At 40.1% G+C, this 20,997-nt stretch overlaps 2 protein-coding genes across 11 annotated transcripts in view; both read right to left on the bottom strand.

Moving 5' to 3' along the window:
• LOC123761376 (tRNA (uracil-5-)-methyltransferase homolog A) overlaps positions 1–17,622 on the bottom strand; it is a 50,958-nt gene extending 33,336 nt beyond the window's left edge. For 4 of the 8 annotated variants that reach the window (XR_011224745.1, XM_069313556.1, XM_069313587.1 and 1 more), the window contains exons 1-9: positions 17,462–17,622; positions 13,507–13,549; positions 10,573–10,988; positions 9,869–10,039; positions 7,508–7,663; positions 5,102–5,294; positions 4,431–4,558; positions 2,997–3,119; positions 1,026–1,153 (exon numbers count right to left, since the gene is read on the bottom strand). Coding sequence is in view for 7 of the 8 variants with exons in the window: in XM_069313556.1 (XP_069169657.1) it covers positions 1,026–1,153; positions 2,997–3,119; positions 4,431–4,558; positions 5,102–5,294; positions 7,508–7,663; positions 9,869–10,039; positions 10,573–10,988; positions 13,507–13,525 (1,334 nt within the window). In the remaining variant the exon portion in view is untranslated. The other 4 variants (XM_069313567.1, XM_069313562.1, XM_069313549.1 and 1 more) reach the window with 1 other exon arrangement.
• A 2,798-nt stretch (positions 17,623–20,420) lies between these two features.
• The window catches only part of LOC123761374 (uncharacterized), a 28,125-nt gene continuing 27,548 nt past the window's right edge, over positions 20,421–20,997 (bottom strand). For all 3 annotated transcript variants that reach the window (XR_011224743.1, XR_011224744.1, XM_069313536.1), the window contains one exon: positions 20,421–20,997. This exon is cut by the window's right edge. The gene's annotated coding sequence lies outside the window, so the exon portion shown is untranslated.

The following is a 20,997-nucleotide window of genomic DNA, read 5'->3' as shown; positions in this document are numbered from 1 at the left end:
ATCTGGACAGAAATCTGGATATTTGGAGATTAGGTTACATAAATTTTCAAGAGCTACACATATCAAGATCTACAGTGTCAATCAAGACGACAAACTACAAGATAAGTTTGTTTAAGTTATATTTTTTATTTATAGAATGTGTGGAAATTTGAATTATGTCGATTGTGGTATAAAACATTGCTAATATATTCATCTTTGGACTTTCACAGTAAGAATTCTGCTTATCCAGATGTCCAGGTTATCCGGTGTGGGGTCCTTTCCATGTAGTCCGGATAAGTGAGCTTAGTCAGCATTTTCAGATATTCAATTTTCAGCAAATGCTTTTTGGTGTTTATTATTGGCAATAAACTTTTTTACTGATCTAAAAAAACAAACCATGTCAGACACTTTTTAATAGAAATAATAAAAATATAGTACCCAAGCCAAATACTTAAAATGATTTTAAGATGATTAAGATTAAGATGTAAGGTGTTTAAGATTTTAAGATAAAATATTAAGAGGGGCTGGTCCCAAAACCTGCACACAGAAATAACATCACATGAGACCAGAAGGCATGGCAGGATGTGCAGAATACCCCCGTTGAAGAGCAGAGGTGCAACAGGTACTCTGAGAGAGAACTATCAACATCAGAGGCCCGAGACTGTTCAACACACTTCCACTACACATAAGGGGCATAACTGGCCGACCCCTCACAGTGTTCAAGAGAGAACTGGATAAGCATCTCCAAAAGATACCTGATCAACCAGGCTGTGATTCATACGTCAGATTGCGAGCAGCTGCGCCAAACAGCCTGGTTGACCAGTCCAGCAACCAGGAAGCCTGGTCGACAACCGGGCCGCGGGGGACGCTAAGTCCTGGAAATGCTCCAAGGCAACTCAAGGTACAAGGTCCCACCAGTGGGCTACATACCTAAAATCACCATAGTTGTGTTAAAAATTTTGAGCTAATTCTGCATAAACTAAAACAAAATAATGTGAAAACTATATAGTACACCTACAGTAGTGGCTAATACTTCAGCGACTTACTTTTGTCCATATGCTTTGAAGAAAATTGAGGTTATTGCCAATGACTGTCCAGGCCCTTCAGTAAAGTATGTGACAATATTCTTCTTCAGGTCATCTAATTCCTCTCTGCTCATCTCTTGAGGATGGATCTGTTAAGAAAAATAAAATAAATTCAACAACTTCCTTATAGCATGTCAATTGTGTGGCTCACCATAGATGTAAGCTGCCTTGTATTTGTTGATTTAACCTGTGCTCAAAATAAATGCAAAATGCAATATAGTTCACAACAGTTCCACCTGTGAGTGAGTATGGATTAACTTCAATCTTGCACACCATCCTTTGGTATTACTATTGCCATTTTGTTTGTATCTTTTCTAGATTCAAAGAGTCATTTTCCTACCTTGTACATACTTGATGGTCCAGTGACCATTTAAGTTCAAGCAGGAAGTGTGCAAGTTACATGGTTTAGGAGAAATTTCTGTTAAGGATTTTTCAGGGGAATAGCCTACCCGACATTTTGAAATATGGCAGTTGCAAATCACCACAGCAATTAAGGACTTTTTTGCACCCAGAGGAGCAAGAGAGGCCCCGAGACAAAGGATCAGAGTAAAGGACGTGACTGGCAACAGGTTGAATGCGAGGACCACTCAACACTTGACCCTTGATCATGTGACAGCGTGAGGGAACCACAAGTAGTTTCATGGCTTGACACACTACTTTCATACTAGCTTTTGCCGAGGTAGGGTATCCCAGGCATTCCTCTAAAATTATTCAAGAATTTTTTTTTTTAAGAATTGGCATATCCGGACTTTCTTGATGACCAGGGACATTGTGAGGTTGCGAGAAGCCAAATTAACCTCTGGGAGGTGTAATTTATCAGTTCCCAAAAGTTGCAAACTTGAGGCAACGGAGTGGCCAACATCCTGGTTGAGGAGGGGAAGGGCCTCATTGAGGCTTGACTACTCCATAGTTCACTGAGGGAGTGCTACAGAGCACAGATCAGCTGTAAAACCTGAGGTAAGAATAATACAGTAAAACAGTTGAAACGAGCAGCATGTGATGTTCTCGTCCAGTGAGAGGCAGTGTTGAGAGCAGTGAAGTGCCAACTCTGCAGTCCAAGTTTAGTAATTTTTGTGACCTGAAGTTTGGGTAGTGCAGCAAGCCAGTTACACCCAAATCAGCTGCAGAAGAGACAGTTTGCCGCGACATTTATTTGAAGCGGCTGTCTCGAGTTTAGAGCTACTTGATACCATCGACTTCAGAGATGATAGCTAGCATAGTGGTAAAGCTACAGTCTGCAATGAGAGAATTGCAGAGGGCCTGAGGTCCACCTTCACTCACTGGTTACCTGCAGTCTTCAGCAGGTAGAATGGATCAACAACAGGAGTGTAACTCATATGGTGAGACAGTGCCAGATCCAGAGTCACCTCTCCACTAAGTGCTCAGTTATCAAGAGGATCAATGCAGCATTTGTATGCATCAGAGCACGTGCAAAGGGATGAAGAGTGAAGTCTTCAGAAATGACCATCACAAGAAGCAGTTGTGTGGTTGTAGTCATCTTCAAAGCTGCTGCTCATACTCCACCACTCTGAGGATTTGGGTTTGAGTTACAGTTCTCAGGGAAGCTGCAGCCCCGGTGCTAGTGAGCAACACAAGGGGGAAATGTGCAAATGGCAAACTATCAAACAAGGCCTTTTAAATGCTATCAGTGCAGCAATTTCAAATTATAGCATATCAATTATGAGTTAACACTGAAATCTTCTTTCAATGAAGGCACTTGAAGAACAATCAATGGAAAAAATCTGTGAAATGCACTTCCAAGAAATGTAATGGTATCCCAAATCTGTCTTCAAAAGTTAAATTCAGTCAGGCAGTGGCAGCTGCTGAAGTTACTGGCTGGTCTGATCATAACCTATTCATAAAGGGATCAGTCATACATTAATGCATTTGTTTTTAAATGCACAGAACGAAGAATACAAAAATTACACTCACCACGGGGACAATAAGAATATCACCGTTCCGTGATGTTCTTACATTCAGCTGACGCCAGACTCCTTCGTGCGTTAAAGGACTGAATGGTGCAAGTCCTGAATCTCTAACGTATGTCTCAAATTCCTGCAAGGATTTCAAAAGTAAAACAATGTTAGCTGTATAATAGCAACAACTAGATCAAATAATCAATTTTTTCTTTAAAGACTGACCTGGCACCTAACCCTTTCCTCCCTGACAAAACATGATCTGGATAATGTTAAACAAAATTTGTATAAATATTTGTGGCTATGTTTCCACATAGTCACTAAATAGAAAATTTTTGTATTATCATATAACAAGGTTTATCTTTTTATTAGATAAAAACAGAACTGTCAAGTCTTGTAATTACAGACATTTATAAGTAGAGCAACAATGATATTGGCTGAAGCTCTATATGTTAGTTAACATCAGCTGCCGTCTAGGGGTTAAGGACACACTGTAGTATACTATTCCTAGCCCTGACATGGAAGTGCAACTTGGATACTGAAACTGGCAGAGTGGTCAAGGGTACAAGCAACAGAAATTAATATATTGAGAAAAGCAGCTGGTGTAAGCAAGATCAATTTAACAATGAGGTAGTAAGGAGAGAAATGGTACAAATAAAAGCAGTAAAGGAATGAAATCTGGAGTTCTGGGGTGGTAGAAGTCTAACACGAAGTCTAACACACTGAGGTGGTACGGAAATGTTAGTAGACTGACGGAGAATCTTTTAAAGAGAAGTGTGTTCAGAGGAGAAAGAGAGAGATCATATGGTAGAAGCGACTGCTTGTATCTTGGAAGGGAATAGTAGAACAATGTGAGAAGGTGTGAGTAGGGGGATCAGAGAGCTTTAATGAGAGATTTGTGTGGCTATCCAATAATGGGAAGCCCCAGGAACAAGGTGGCATCAAGGCTATAAATGTAATAGGTCAACCCTTGTCCAAGTCACCAGTCACTTCACTGCTCTTAATCCTTTTCACATTTAAATACTGAAAGCATATTCTGAGAGAGAAATGAGTGGGGGGGGGGAGTAATAGTGAAGGAGAAGGAAGAGGGGGGGGTGGAAAAATAAAAAGTAGGAAGAATAAGAATGAGGGGACATTCTTATTATTGAGGGGGAGAGAAGAGAGGGGGGAGGAGAAAGAGAGAGGGGGAGGAGGAGAGAGAGGGGGGGAGGGGGAGGAGAAAAGAGAGAGAGAGGGGGAGGGAGGAGAAAAAGAGAGGGAGGGAGGAGAAAAAAGGAGTGGAAGAAAACGAGGGGTAATTGAGATTGGAGTAGGCGACTGGAAAATGTTCAGTAGAGGTGGAGAGGGATTTAAGTTGGGGCGGTGGGGTAAGGGGTAAGGTTGAAAATTGGTGGGGAGGAGGGTGGATGGTGAAGGGATGGGACAGCGGGAGAGTGTAAGCTTGACTCACCTTCACAACTCTCTTCATCTGGCTAGAAAGATGACAAAGATGCTCGACTGGAGCAACATCCATCGAGCCTTCCTTATAACTTGCAACACGAAAACCAACAGTTGGCAAATTATTCTCAGGGTTGATACCTGAAAGAATACACAATTTGAAAAATTAGACGATTAGTAATAGCTAACGGACAATTCCATCCCCTACCCACATATGAATGAATTCCCCCTTTGTCAACTCACAATTGAAACGAATGTTATGATTTAATATTTAAGACATCAATAATAGCTTGCTTAAATCCCATATAGAGAAAATTTAGATCCAATAAGTAAAATCACAACAAACAAAACCACACTGGAGAAGTGCTGGAATTAATTTTTAAAAACTTGGCTAAACAAACTTATTATATGTATCAACTAATATTGTACACAGCCAAGCTGGAGCAGCCACACAGCCAACACACAACCCAATCAATAATTAGATGCACAATCTGGTAGAAAAATTGGAGAAACTGGTAGAATTTTGATGAGAAATTGACAAGAGCAGTCAAGTTTGAGATTGCTGTTATTTTCTTTTAAGAAATTTACACAACTAGAGATCCTTCAGGTACAAGATTAACCAGGTGAAAAAAGAAATCATGAAGATGAGTTCAGGTAATGTTTTAGTTAATACCATCAACTTACCAATTGTAAATTCACACTTGTTACGATAACCATTTGTGATTGGTGAAGGGACAATGTCATCCACTTCACACACCTGCCCTTGTCGTCGCAACTTTTGCCAGTGAACCCAATCAACCAGTTCTGGGTTGACTCTAGCTAGTTCGGTTCCAAATTTCCGCAACACATGTAGAGCTTCCTTCTGCTTGATCTTGAGCTATAATTATTTTAGAAATTAATATAATCAAACTTGTATAAAGTATTTTATATTGTGGTTATCTAGCACTAAACCCATCTCAAATCATGTACAGAATTTGTTTTCTATTTACCTCATTCTATTTCTAGCACACAATAAAACCCGATACATAAATAAATTACATTAAGGCAACTATGAGGTGCAGCCCTGGTATCTCTTATAAAGGAGAATGTCTTCTCATAACCCATTTTATGAAATAAAGAATTGTTTTAAAAACTGCCATGAAGTAATTAACAAAGCTTCCAAATTACAGTTATCAATATACCTGCACAGTATACAGATACAAACTTCACATTTCTGGGGAAGCCCCCTTGGTGGCTTTCAGAAGCTATATTAGCCGAGAACTTCCCATCCGGTCATATCAGTCTTCTGTTGGCCTACTGTGGACACCTCACATGGAAAAGCACTCATACCGGTGAGAATACAAAAAATTGCATGGTTCGTGAAAAAGCACCATGACAGCTAAAAATGAAATAATTTATTCGGCCTAAAGTACAAACCCCACCCTCTAGTTAGTGTGCATGTGCAGAGCCACCAGCCAGTAACATCCTAGCAACCTGTCAGTTCAGTTCTGTCGCTGATGTGGCCTCGACCACTATTCACTGTCACCAGTCTTAACACATCCTTCTTTCTTAAGTGCCAGCCAGCCACAACTTTCAGCCTGTGGAGGCCATTTGTTTGTACATTGTTCCTAGCTTTTCGTTTTTGCTCTTATGTGGATATAGTGTTTATTGTGATTTGGCTGCATCAGTTTATTGCCTCCTTTCCTTAACTTTCACTTAATGTTGCCCCTGTACTGACAGTCATTTTACTGGTGTGTGTGCACAGTTTGCCCCCCAAGGCCAGGCCATCTGGGAAGAGTGCCTCTTCCCGACTAAGAGTACGAGACACTACAGTTGGCATCCTATTTCTTTACATGTGGGATGCACTAGGGTAATGCATGCTCTGCTGTCACCCTTCACAGCAGTGTTTATAGTACAGGCTCCCTTCGGTGCTAGTTTTTCTAGAAAGCATCCCTACTGCCTGGGTTTCTTGCTTGGTTGGTCACCTTCATGCATGCAAAGTGGCTTGACCATCCTATCGAGTCCACACTCACTACGTGCGAGTTTGAGGGTTGCCCATCGACAGTGCCACATTTGTGCTTGGTGCAAGTAGTATACCTTCTACACATCTATACTTTAATAAAAATTTTACCCCTTCCCAAAGCCATCCCAAAATTAAACTTTCATTAAAGAGAGAGTGCCTTTAATTGTCTCACATTTTCCCTACCAAAATTAAATACTTTTTATATTGTACTTATCTTCACACTTGCATCCCTATGACATGAAGATTATGCATCACTAAGGGCTAAAATTTTGCACATGTCCGTTACTTCATGTACTCACAATTTGCTAGGATCTTGAATGTAAATCTAAGATGGTCAAGGTTGGCAGCCATGATGATTTGGCATGGAATGAGACTAATCAATATAATATGACATCTATTACATAAAGATTGAACAAATTACTTTAACACTAGTGGTGTGACCTCAGCACTTTCATATACTGTACTGCAATAATTGTTTAAAAAACTACTTAAAAGTTTAGAACAGCGGTTTTATTATTAAATTATTTGGAAATGAAAGGATTACAGAATAGAAAGTTATTATTATTAGTGGCAGTAGTATTAAATTAATAATTATTATTATAATTATATTATAATAAAAATTTTAATTATTGTCATTTACAAGAAGTACATCATGACACTGATTACTGAAACAATTTGAGTATTTTAGAAGGTATAAAGAACTGGTATATCATGTGAACAATGCTAAATGTAGTGGATGCTGGCTTAGAGAATCAAATGTTAAAACTGTGCATACAAATTATATCAAAAAGTTTAGAAATAATACATCAAATTGTGTTATATACTATTTATCTATACTTTGGCAATAACACAAATTTTTCTTCAAATTTGGAGCAATTATGATATAGAACTGCCTATCTAAAGCTTATATCAAAAAAGCTAACTAAACATGTTTCAAATTCATTCTTTATCATTGTTGAGTCCTGATCTGAATATCAACAAACTACATTCCCACAACTGTATTTTGTCAAACTCTTACCTGCAACTCCACTAGTGGTCTCAAACTTCCTGCAAACACCAATTTATAAATAGAAATGTTAGCAAATTACCTGTTCTTCGTAGGGCAAATGTGCATATGGTGTGACGCTCTTTGCAACTTTCTCTGCCATACTAAGTCCACTGTCTGGGTCAAACTCTTTTTTCTTTTTTACCTCCTCTTCTTCCTCCTTATGCTTCACGAGTGGATCCTCAACTGGTTTGGCAGTCTGATGAATGAAATATGCATTGTTTTAAAATCAGATAAACAAATAAGGGAGGCCTGGTCGACGACCGGGCCGCGGGGACGCTAAGCCCCAGAAGCACCTCAAGGTAACCTCAATGTAATACAAACACTCGCACAAGCATGGTAATCGAAACACTAGAAAAAAAAAAGTTAAAACCAAATGGTAGAATACTAAGAGAGATGATTTGACAGACACAAACAATATATATGGTTTTCAAATAGGAAGATACTGTGTAGCAAAGCTACTTAGTTTTTATGACAGAGGTACAGTTTCTACAGGAAAGATAAGGTTGGGTCGACTGTTTATCTGGACCTAAGAAAGGTGCTCAACAAAGTCCCAAAAAAGAGGTCGTTCTGGAAACGAACACGGTAAAGGGGTGACAGGAAGACTGCTGACATGGGTGAAAAATGTTCTAACTGCCAGAAAGATGAGGGTGGCAATCCAAGGTAATCCAATCCAGTATCAGGCTGAAAAAAGTGCTACTAGCAGAGAAAGGTTCAGTTCTTGCACCAGTAATGCTCATAAATGATCAACCATAAGGAGTACCAAACTATATGATCATGTTTGCCTATGTTACTAAGTTACTAGGGAAGATAAGTGTTAGATGATTATCATGCCCTTTAAGATGACCTGGACAAAAGAAAAAAGCAACACTGGGCACTTGGAATTCAATGTGAATCAATGCCACGTAATGCAATGTTGAATAGGAAAAATGTGCCACTCACAACATACAAATTATGTGAAAAGGCAATAAAGAACTTAACACTTTTGAGGTGGATGCCAAAACCGTTACACACATTTCCAACCTTAAAAGCAGGTTGGGGAAAAAAAAAAAAAAAAAAGAGGCACATGTGGAGAACAAAGCAGGACTCAGGGTTGAAGGTGTCACTGACCCAATGTGCAGCAAGGAAGAGGCAGAAAGATTGGTCATTGCCACATGGCACAGATAATAAACACCCCTTAAACTCACTACAGGTAAGTTTGGGCATGGGGCGATCCATGGGAACCACACCAAAACACCATGGCCCGAGGTAATCGCAAAACAGAACATCCAGGCATTGGGGATGCTCACCAGAATAAGCAAAAACAGCCTTAAAAACATGGCTGTGAAAGCTGACCTCAGCATGCTATGTAAAACAAACATGTGAACCCCAGCACACCTCAACCAACTGAAATGTCTGCTTCCAACCACAGGTGAAGATAGAAGTGAAAAAGACCCTTGCAATACCAGAGGTTAGGCACCCCACCCGAGTGGTCTGGCCTCGAAAAGAGTGAACTCTTTGAAGACACCAGAGAAGTAATGCAGTGCAGCAGTGCCAAGGAGTACCCAGGGAAATAAACATGAATGCATGCAGCTCCAGGTGCAAAATGAGCCATGTTCTCACAACAAGCCAGATGAAAATGTGCTTGTGAAGCAAAAAAAAATCTGAATACTGTAATACCAAGCAAGTACCCTCACAAGATGCAAAAGTCCAAGAATGGCCAGCACTTGGCTTAAAGCAGCAGGACCTGTGAGACTGGTAGGCAACCCAGGAGCACTTCAGTGGACAACCACAGTTGACCACATCAGTAACAGAACTGACTTGGGAGGGTAGGGAGAGCCCTGGGGATCTGGGCCCTATGGTAGCAGTAGTTTGGTGTTAACATGTTCTAACTAGTTTCAAGTCATTCCTTTATTTACAAAGTTAGGGCATTCATTTGGCAATAATAGATTCTTGGCCTTTTTTGAACCCGGCAGTGGTCTGTACTGGTGTGCTGACTTAGTAGACGCTTACTCAGTGAGGCGACAAGGTGTCACTCCTACTGTGAGGGGGGCCTAGGTTCTGCTCTGGTCCTCGATAGGCCAAAAACAACTCCATGACTGATGTGACTTAGTAGCTAGGACCAATCTTGCCAAGATAACTTCAGAGAGCCACTAGGGGTTACCCATAAAAAGCAAGATCTCACTCTCCCAAAGTCAGATACATAAGCATGAGAGGGGTGAGAAGAGATACAAAAAGGTGTCCTTTAGATAGGGTATAAAAAAAAAATTTTTAACATCCATAAAGTACAGTATATATTCCCCTATTAGGAATATATAATAGATAAAATAATATATTTATAACACAATTTATGGTCATAATTTTTTTTATAGTATGCTCAAAACCTAGCAAAAATAATAAATGAAACAAAATTAACAATACTTACTGCTACTTTAAATGTACATTTCTTCCATTCATATTCATCCAGAACAACCATAGCTTTCTGCTTTGCTTTCTCATCTCTGAAGTTTATGTAAGCCAAATTTTTGCCTGGTCCAGCTGGCTTGATTTTATGGGCCTTCAGCTGCAGTGTTTCATTCAGAAGCTTCTTCAATTGCTGCATGAAAGTAAAACATAACATTACTGTATACGCTAGTGAAAAATTACAAATTTAAACAAGCAGTACTATGCAGAAAATGGGTAGTTAATACACTGTATATGTACTTAATTTATCAGGATGCTGACTGCCTTATGCATTCATTACATCATAAGGAATAATAAATAACTGAATGATAGCAAAGATTCAGTGTGTAAATTTCTGCCAAAAGGTTATTGAATTTCAGCAGCCTTACAGATGGGACAGCATATTTAATATTTCTCCACTTGCCTTTCACATATATTGTACTTCCATGAATTTTCTGTACTGTATAGATATTAAAAGGTACTGGGTATTTGACTTAAGGGACTTGATATTCACCACATTTGAGTGCTTAAATTTAAGTTACAGTCCTTAGGAACTGGACTGTCATTTAAGAACTAAAATGCAATGTTAAGTCAAGACAATGTAATATAACAGTACTGTACTTCATTTTTAGGAAAATGAATCACTAATAATAAAAACTTATCAATGTAAATCAAGATCTCACTTACAGCCACAGAATAATAACGAGGTAAACCACGAAGTTCAATCTTAAAATTTTCCGATGTAAATTCATCTCGTTTCGTGTAGCCATACCGATCTTTGGCATCTTTTTTATCATTTTGATCCTCCTCCTCATCATCATCATCCTTTATTTCAATAATTTCTGGCTCCTCCTCCCCCCCTCCATCATGCTCCATTTCTTCTTGTTCATCTTGCTCCTGTTCCTGTTCATCTTGTTCATCCTGTTCATCCTGCTCATCTTGTTCAGCTTGTTCATCTTGCTCATCTTGCTCCTCCTGTTCAACTTGTTCATCCTGCTCATCCTGTTCTTCACCATTTTCTTCATGTTCTTGTATGTCCATCTCTTCCTTTTCTACGACAACCTCTGGCTGTTTCTTGTTTTTCTTCACAGTACCTTTCCCTCCTGAAAAGAAATGAAAATAATTGATAAACGAAGACTTGAGGGCTACTGCATTTTAATATGTAAACTACTTAGTGAGATTTTATTATGAGTAGTCCTCATTCCCTTTATCAATTCCCTATTCTATGTGGTTCCCTTTTCCTTCTACTTTCAATGCACCCTATCTCCACAACAAATGAAGTTGACTTGTTACTTAAAAATGGAGATCACAACATAAATACTGAGGAAAACAGTCAAGATGGATAAGTAGTTTTCAAATTAGAGAAAATAGAAGAAAATGACAGGTGGAATTTTTGAAACAAGCAAGTAGAAAACATGTGCTCTTACTCCGATATAAGTGGACAGTAAGTGTAATGGATGTCACCACCATCCACGTGGATGTCATGAATGCCACCACCATCCACGACTTCAAAAGCTATTGTGAGAATGGATGCTAGGAGATTTTAGCACCAGGCTCGAAAAGCTTGAAAATAAACCATAAGAAACTCTAGCTCACTCCATATAGTCACTTACGGATGGCAACAAAATAAAAGGTACCACTGGGAGCCAGCGACCACTGCTTAACACTTTCGCGCTTTATATTAGAGATAACTCGTCGCCGTTTTCTCTTACGATTCCGCATAACTGCCTACTTTTCTCGTCCATCGAAAAAATATTTCTATAAATTCCATTTTTTAACCGAAATGGATGGGGATACTTTTGTAGAGAATTTATTTGCGAATGTTTTGGTACCAGAATGAATATTATATCACATAAACTTCTATGAGTAAAAAAAAAAAATACACAAAGTATGTTTGGGGGTGTGGCGAGCGTGTGGCAGTGGGTTCCCTTTAGCCGTTGATATATCCAACACGTGGGAAATATTTGTATGTGTTATGTATATGTCTGTGTAGGGAATTTTACTGCGATCACTGTCATACAAATTATAAAATGTTTCAACAAGTATAAACATGACAAACATCAAACGAACGAAAACAATGCGTTCGTTTCTGCCGCGAACGCATACTGAGCGACGTGGTTCTATATTTGGCGCTTCTCTTACACATGCTTTGTACAAATGTTATACAGTTCATCTTATAGAAAATTTTATTGCGAACACATTGGTATAAAAAAGAAATACGTACATAGAAAAGTAGGGTCAGGAAACGTATAAACTTTCCAAGCATGATTTCCCCCGAGTTTTCGCCAGTGCGCTCGCGGCTAACTACTCTCCACTTCACACACTCTTGCGGGTGGGCAATTACCTATATTAAACATTCATATGCATATGTCCGTGTAGAGAATTTTATTGTGATTCCAATGATACCAAAATTAGCAATGTAGGACAACTGTAGGCTTCGCAACCATTAAGAGAGTGGAAACATTTTGTTGCTGTTTGGCGCTCTCGGCGAGTGATCTGCATAGTTTTTTATTTGGTGTTGATACTCCTTATGCTTGGGCAGCATTTTATAGGTATGCTCTTATAGACAATTTCATTGCGAACACAGTGATACCAAATTTAAATACGTGCGCCTTCAATTTTTGTCAGGACAGTCAAAAGAGTGTACACTTTTCGGTCTTACCGCGTAGGCGCGCGAAGTGCCGAAAGCATCTGGGGTATTGTTTTTTTTTGAGCGCCGAGAGCGCGAAAGTGTTAATCATATTCAACCACTTCATTAAGCTGAAGAAAGTGATTTTGTTGGATAGAAGGTGCAGGGGAGAACTAGAGAAGTAAGGAGACAAAAGAAGGATTAATAACTCCTCTCTCCCCACTTATTGTTTAGTTCTCTCCTATACCTTCTATCCAACAAAATAACTTTCTTCAGCTTAACGATGTGGTTGAATATGATTAAGCAGTGGTCACTGGCTGTCAGTGGTGCCTTTTATTTTTTGTTGCCAGACATAAGTGACTATATGGAGCGAGGTGAGAGAATAAATGAAATGGAGTATGCCATCTGCAAACGCAGCAGTCAAAATGATATGCCACTTTGGAAAAGGGTAAATGCAAGCTTAGTCCATAATTCATCAATGAAAGGCTGCCACATACAGGCAAGAGGAAAAAGTACAGGCAGCAGAATATCAATTAAAATCGGGAGGCACTTAAGAGGGCCTAAAATGAATATACAAAGGTCAAGAGAGAAATAGAGGCATCTTCGAATTGCATAGAAGAAAAACCTAAAGAACAACACAGGGTTTTGTATAACCATATTAGCAGAAAATACTCTCCTAGGCCTCATTTCAAGACTGAATGTGGAGGAACAATTTAACTTATGGAGAGTACCCAAGGTATTTGTTATTTCTACTCCTCTACTTTTTACTACCTTTTATTATTTTGACAGTACAGTATTTATAGATCCCCGTACATAAATGAATTTTTAGACATGAAATAAATATTGTTCATAACTGAGTACATGTGGTTATCCAGACATACAGAATCTAAGTTTTTAAATAGTTTGATCCCAACTGGTTCAGAAACAGTACCTAATTAGAAAAGAATGCTACATTTATGTTTAATTTACAAATATTCCATACTGTAACATACCTCTTGCTGTTTTTTCCATTTTCCCACTAAATAAGAACAGTTCCTGAAAAGAAAAAAGAAAATATTAGACTAATTACAATGAAAATGTGTAAATGTTCTTTAGGTAGTGTTAATGAATCTTTGTCCTTAGTCATGCAGATTGTCCTCCAAACAAAGACCCAAAAGTGATTCCATTCACCCGCCAAACTTTGTTTTTGAATGAAAAATGGTTTACGCACGACTCAACTGATGACGTTCAAATATTTCCGGAAGAGGTGCTTCATTGACGAATTTTGTTCGAACCCCAATGCTGTAAATGTACTGTAACCCATGTACTCAAATACAAATAATCGCCAACAAAACCTAAATACCTAACCTAACCTACGCCTACACATGCACAATATCCAATTACTGTATAATAATTTATATATAAAAAATTCCTGTTTTGAATAAACAGCATGTTAAATTTTATGAGCGTCTGTGGGGTCGACTGCTGGATGTAATGGACTTGAGCCGAGGACGGGTCGAGTCATGATATGACAATGCTAGTCATAATGTTCACCGTATGAGGCAGACAGCCACAATACTAAGCCACTGTTTCATCCATGTATACACCATGAAACAACGACATGCTCATTTAGAATATAACCTTATGGAAATGGATTCATATTCAGGATTTAGTGACAGGAATGTGATAACAGCAGTTCTGTGGCTAGTATATTTGAAGGCATTTACTTGGATCAGGTGACATCTGTTGAGGCATCATCTGCTCGTACAGTGTGCTTCATGTTATGTTTTGATTTCATCTCCACAACCACCAGAACGGCTTACTGGTTCTTTGTGGTGCATAAAAATGTTGATAGATGTGATGTGTGAATAGTGTAATAATAGCAAAAACTACAGTATGTTTTATTGTTCAAAGAATGTTATATTTGTACCCATATTGGTACGTGACACGAATACTGTATATCTGTTAAGACCGATATTCTACACATTCTGTGGTACAAATATCATTACTGACAGCACATTGCATCAGTACGCATGAAAAACATGGTAAAACCTTACAATTTCATATAAACAAATGCGGGACTCGGTTGAACTCTGATAACCAGTTATAAAGTTATTTCAACCACCAGAAATGCTTATTGGTTCATAATGGTGCATAAAAATGTAGATAGTTATATAGAACATGTGAATATAGTATAATAACATCAAAAATATATTGTGACTAATATGCGCACCATATTTTCGAGCATATCAATGTTCCACATACAGTATGTGATATGTAATATACATAAAGTACCTGTATCTCAAATTATACATTTTTGAATATTAGAAAAAAATAAAGATACTGTATTGAAATAATTATGAAAAATTATATTCACGGCAACTGCCGCCCCACAAGGTCGCCAGAGCTAACATCTCCGAGCCCCTACTCCTCAACACCCATAAATTTCTCAACTTCTCTGCTGTCATGGCCAATTTTTTTTTTTTTTTTTTTTTTTTTTAACTTTCCCATGATCAAGGAAACATTTTAACATCGGAAAAGAATGTTAAAACTAGACACTGTGTAGCTTAAGGGGGCATATCAATGTAAAATTAAAAGTGGTTCAATTTGCTTATAAATTTTTTTATGAAATGGTTATAGAAAGGGCTGCAGCTGGTCCAAGTTTCATCATCACACCCTAAACAGAAAAGGAGAAAAACAATAAACAACGAATTATGCAACGAATTTTCAAATAGTTTCAGGGAACACATGTGTCAACTAAAATCATTTCTATAACACTCAGATATTAAATTAAGCACATAATAAAGGATTCTAGTGATCAGTTTCATCAAAAAAGTGTTTAGTGCAATAATATAATTTTTCAAAGTTACCCTTCTAAAAAAATATGCAATATATGATATTTATAAATTTTTATAAAATCAACAAATAGACTTTCGACTAAAATGTCTACTAGATTCTGTAGAAACACAACCGCTACATATAAGGTGTAATTTGCATGTAAATTCATGCAAATTACTTCACAGCTTTCATTAATAAATGAAAGCTGTGAAGTAATTTGAAGGTGTAAATTACTTTCCAGAGTAAAATAAAGATCCAAGTTCGGCCACCTGTAGCTGAGCTTGACTTCAACAGATTTCGTTCATAATTGACACCCTTGCAGATAGGCATCCATTGAGCAAGGTGTGCAAGTTTCATGCAAATCCCTTGATAACAAACGAGAAAAAAACATTGGCCAAAAAAAAAAGAAAAAAAAAAAAAAATTTAAATATTAATATATTGCACATACATATTACAATTATTACAAGAGTTTGTGCTTCTACAGCACATAGTAGACATTTTAGTTGACACATGTGTTCCCTGAGGTTATTTGAGAATGTTGAACATTCGTTGCATAATACGTTGTCTATTTTTTTTCTCCTTTTCTGTTTAGGGTGTGATGGTGAAACTTGGACCAGTTGCAGCCCTTTCTATAACCATTTCATAAAAAAATTTATAAGCAAATTGAACAACTTTTAATTTATAACGATTTAGAATGATATGCCCCCTTAACGAATTAAAATTTGCGTGAAACAGCATGTGCTAGTTCTTTGTAAAACTAACGTTATCACTGATACGATTCATTGTTACTTTCTTGGTTAACGTTTTAAATACCGGTATAGTATATAAATAAATTCCTGAGGAACCAGCCAGCGCCAAATGGACATGACGGAAACATTAAGCGGACTCCAGTAGCCAGCTAATTATTTCATACCAGTCTCGTGTTACTTGCCAATCACAGGTCGCGTGTGTATGGTGTCCCCCGGGTGTCCCCCGGGTGACCACGGGTGTCCCCCGGGTGACCACGGGTGTCCCCCGGGTGACCACGGGTGTCCCCCGGGTGACCACGGGTGTCCCCCGGGTGACCACGGGTGTCCCCCGGGTGACCACGGGTGTCCCCCGGGTGACCACGGGTGTCCCCCGGGTGACCACGGGTGTCCCCCGGGTGACCACGGGTGTCCCCCGGGTGACCACGGGTGTCCCCCGGGTGACCACGGGTGTCCCCCGGGTGACCACGGGTGTCCCCCGGGTGACCACGGGTGTCCCCCGGGTGACCACGGGTGTCCCCCGGGTGACCACGGGTGTCCCCCGGGTGACCACGGGTGTCCCGCGGGTGACCACGGGTGTCCCCCGGGTGACCACGGGTGTCCCCCGGGTGACCACGGGTGTCCCCCGGGTGACCACGGGTGTCCCCCGGGTGACCACGGGTGTCCCCGGGTGACCACGGGTGTCCCCGGGTGACCACGGGTGTCCCCGGTTGACCACGGGTGTCCCCGGGTGACCACGGGTGTCCCCGGGTGACCACGGGTGTCCCCGGGTGACCACGGGTGTCCCCGGGTGACCACGGGTGTCCCCCGGGTGACCACGGGTGTCCCCGGGTGACCACGGGTGTCCCCCGGGTGACCACGGGTGTCCCCCGGGTGACCACGGGTGTCCCCCGGGTGACCACGGGTGTCCCCCGGGTGACCACGGGTGTCCCCGGGTGACCACGGGTGTCCCCGGTTGACCACGGGTGTCCCCGGGTGACCACGGGTGTCCCCGGGTGACCACGGGTGTCCCCGGGTGACCACGGGTGTCCCCGGGTGACCACGGGTGTCCCCGGGTGACCACGGGTGTCCCCGGGTGACCACGGGTGTCCCCGGGTGACCACGGGTGACCACGGGTGACCATGGGTGTCCTCGGGTGACCCCTGGTGTCCCCGGGTGACCATGTGTGTCCCCGGGTGTCCCCAAGTGTCCCCTGGTGTCCCCGGGTGACCATGTGTGTCCCCGGGTGTCCCCGGGTGACCATGGGTGTCCCCTGGTGTCCCTTCCTCACCCAACACAACCCACAAGTGATAAATGCGACTTACAAAATGCCCGGGAACCCCACGCCGACAATCCCTCCCCACACACATGTCCATCATGCCGACCAACAGTCAAAGCGTCTCACCTGTTCTCAAGGCGTGACGTGACGGGGGATCACCAGATGCGAGGTTAGGTGTGTATAGAGCTGTAACAAGGAGTACAGACCCGGGTACAGAGCTAGAGAGATACAGGAGGGGCAGCGGTCGTCAGGTCCACGCGCCGCGTCCTCAACAACACTGCCAACAGATGGCGCTCACAACCATCACACCCGTTCTCCTTTACCCGCCAGATTTGAATTATTATGTATTTATTTAGCTATTTATATATCTATATACAAGAAGGTAGGTTGGGTTTATGAGAGTACATAGCATTGAGTTTTTACTTTCTTGTAAAGCCACTAGCACGCATTGCGTTTCGGACAGGTCCTTATTCTAACAGATCAAATCAAATTAAATGTTTATTTAGGTAAGGTACATACATACAAGAGATTTTGCAAAGAGTGATGGATTTATAGATAGGGCTAGTACATACAATGCCTAAAGCCACTATTACGCAAAGCGTTTCGGGCATATTTAAGTAGGTAGTAGCATAATTTTAAGTAGGTAATTTCTAGCAAAATTGTATTCTATCTCATAAGAAGAAGGGGTAACTGCAGAAGGTCTGTTGGCCCATACGAGGCAGTTCCTATAGTGTATAGTGTATTCTCTCTCAATAACATTGAGGAGGATTAAGTCCACATTTATGTTGTAATAGAGTTAACGTGCTTCCTGATTTTGTATAATATTTCATTAAGTTACTATCTTCAAAAGGCTAGTTCAACTATATTAATAGGTCGATATTAACAAAACAATAACTTGCATCCAATATAGTACAGGCGCCAATATTCCGAAGCTCACACAAATGTTAAAATCAGAAGAGAATGAATATGGGATTTCTTCTTCATATATATAAAACAATCAGAATAAATTTTAGTTAAAGGCCTCCAAAACTCCAGTTATGGACGAAATTCAGTCCGAAATCGGACTGAAGCAGCTGGCCACTGAAACCTTATTCTGAAAGCTCCTCTTGTCTAGATTTACCCGAGGGCCACTATATCTAGTGGCCTCTACAGGGACAGAAAGCCGGCGGTTTGTCCTGGTGATATTGTCAGGACTTTAAAATTCAGAAGTGTTAGTCGTTATGTTCTCAGGATTTGAGGGCAGGTACCGTGGTTGTCTCCGTTGGTGCTCCTTGTCGCAGTAGCGCTGTCCTCCCTCTCTTCTGAGTTTAGGGGGTCCGTGCAGAAAGGGAAAGTGCACAAATATATATATATATATATATATATATATATATATATATATATATATATATATATATATATATATATATATATATATATATATATATATATTGTAAAATGCGTGTTCGTAAGGCAAGTTATCACAAGATGATCTTAAAATGTGTTGCTAGTGTAACTGTCAGATGATCACTTGACAGCGTTTCTGTCCGAAACGCTGTGCGTACTAGTGGCTTTACAAGAATGTAAATACTTCATGCTATGTACTCTCATAAACCCAATGTAACTTCTTGTATGTATATATAAATAAATAAATAAATAACTTGTGTTCATGTTAAAATCCATGAATATGCTACGCAGTTGTAATGAAAGTAATTGTCCATGGACGTAAATAGTTACAAAATGTTGTTAAAAAAAAATTCCACTTAAAGTACAAGGGGCGGAGTAAATGTGGAGCTAAATAAATTAAAGTATAATGCTGGAAATAAATATACGCGTTGTAGTGTGCATACGGGGCCATTGTGCATGTTTCATATAGCACTGAGAGGAACCCGCATTATGGATGCCTCTACACTTGCAACAAGATGGCAAGAACTTTGATAAATTTCGAATCTTGACACTACATTCTCGCGAGTCATGCTTCTTGCCATAATCATTATGGAGTCAGAGGTCACTCCCTCCAATACCTTCAGTCTTACCTTACTGACAGGCTCCAGTATGTTTCTGTGAATAATTCCATCTCTCCCACCCTACCCATCAACATTGGTATTCCACAGGGCAGCATACTTGGCCCTCTCCTCTTTCTCATCTACATTAATGACCTTCCAAATGCCTCTCATCACCTCAACCCAATTTTATTTGCTAATGACAACCTTCATTTTTTCCAGTCCTGACCTTCTACTCTGAATGTTACAGTGAATACTGAACTAAATAAAAACTATCTTTGGTTTTCTAACTGCTAACAAACTCACCCTTAACATTGACAAAACCTTCTATATTTTGTTCGGTAATAAATTCAAAGATCAAATTAATCTAAGAATTAACAATATACAAATTAGTAACAAAGTAGATGGTAAATTACTTAGTGTCCTCATCGATAACAACAAGCTGAATTTTCAGGGACACATTTAACATATAGCAAAAAAAATAATTCTAAAACTGACGGCATTCTTTCTAAGATCAGATATTATGTACCTCGCCTTGCCCTGGTGACGCTCTATTACTCTCTCATCTATCCTTATCTCAATTATGGTATTTGTGCTTTGAGTTCTACTACCCAAAATCATCTACGTCTTCTAATTACTCAACACAAATCTGCAATTAGAATAACAATCTCTGGCCTCAGACCCTGGGGCAAGAGATCAGGGCAATCAGATCAGAGATCAGATCGGAGATCGCAGATTTTTTAGCCTGGGACTAAAAGATCAGAGTCTGCTGGTCCATGGTAGGACAGTGCGAGGAGCTTTCTCAGGGATGAGTTCCAAGCTCGTCGAAACAAGAGAAAAACAGCAGTTTTCTTTTCGAGCACCTCAGTGTGGCGATCCAGAGGGGGATCGAGGATGCCCACTATAGTCTCGGTTCCTGTCCCGCGTCTGAAGAGTTCGAAGAAATCTGCAACTTCGAGGAGTCGAACTTTGTTGTTTAACATTCCTATTTTATAACCAATCAATTTTGAAAATATATAACTTTGTATAATACTGCATATAATACTAAAAAGGGGTGGTAGGATAAATATATATTCATTCAGACTCAGAGACAAATGACAAGATTTTACCGGAATGATCTTTATTTCCTTCGAGGCCCCACAATTCCACCAGAGCTGGTAGCCCCTTTCTATATACATGTCATTAGATAATACACAATTAGTTTAGTTCATTTATTATGCGCCCCATACACATTCTGTGGGCGGTAGTGGAAAAGGTTACAGAGGCACATAATGAGCTAAGGGACTGAACCCTCAAATTTATTTAGCTAAACAAGTTACCGTCTTAATAAGCTAGTTAGAGAGCCTCGACACAGGCTGTCTGCTGTGTCGAAGCTGTAGCGTCTTAGCGTCGGTAGGAACTAGACACGTTGAGTGCTACATTGTTGCTGCTCAGGTTTGAAGTTGTGTGGTAACTCTCAAGCGTCTGTACTGAATCATTCTTGAAAGCAGACTGAAGACTGATTGATTGATGAAGATTAAGCCACCCAAGAGGTGGCATGGGCATGAATAGCCCGTAAGTGGTAGAATTTTTGTTCAGTAAATGTATACTGTGTGCAGTCCGTAGCAGCTGTCTAACTCCCAGGTACCTATTTACTGCTAAGTAACATGGGCATCAGGCTGAAAGAAACTTTTTGCCCAT

Source organism: Procambarus clarkii, chromosome 7, assembly GCF_040958095.1.
Source record: "Procambarus clarkii isolate CNS0578487 chromosome 7, FALCON_Pclarkii_2.0, whole genome shotgun sequence".
Taxonomy (NCBI): domain Eukaryota; kingdom Metazoa; phylum Arthropoda; class Malacostraca; order Decapoda; family Cambaridae; genus Procambarus; species Procambarus clarkii.
The sequence above is the reverse complement of the archived record's forward strand: the minus strand, read 5'-3'. Positions and strand labels throughout refer to the sequence as shown.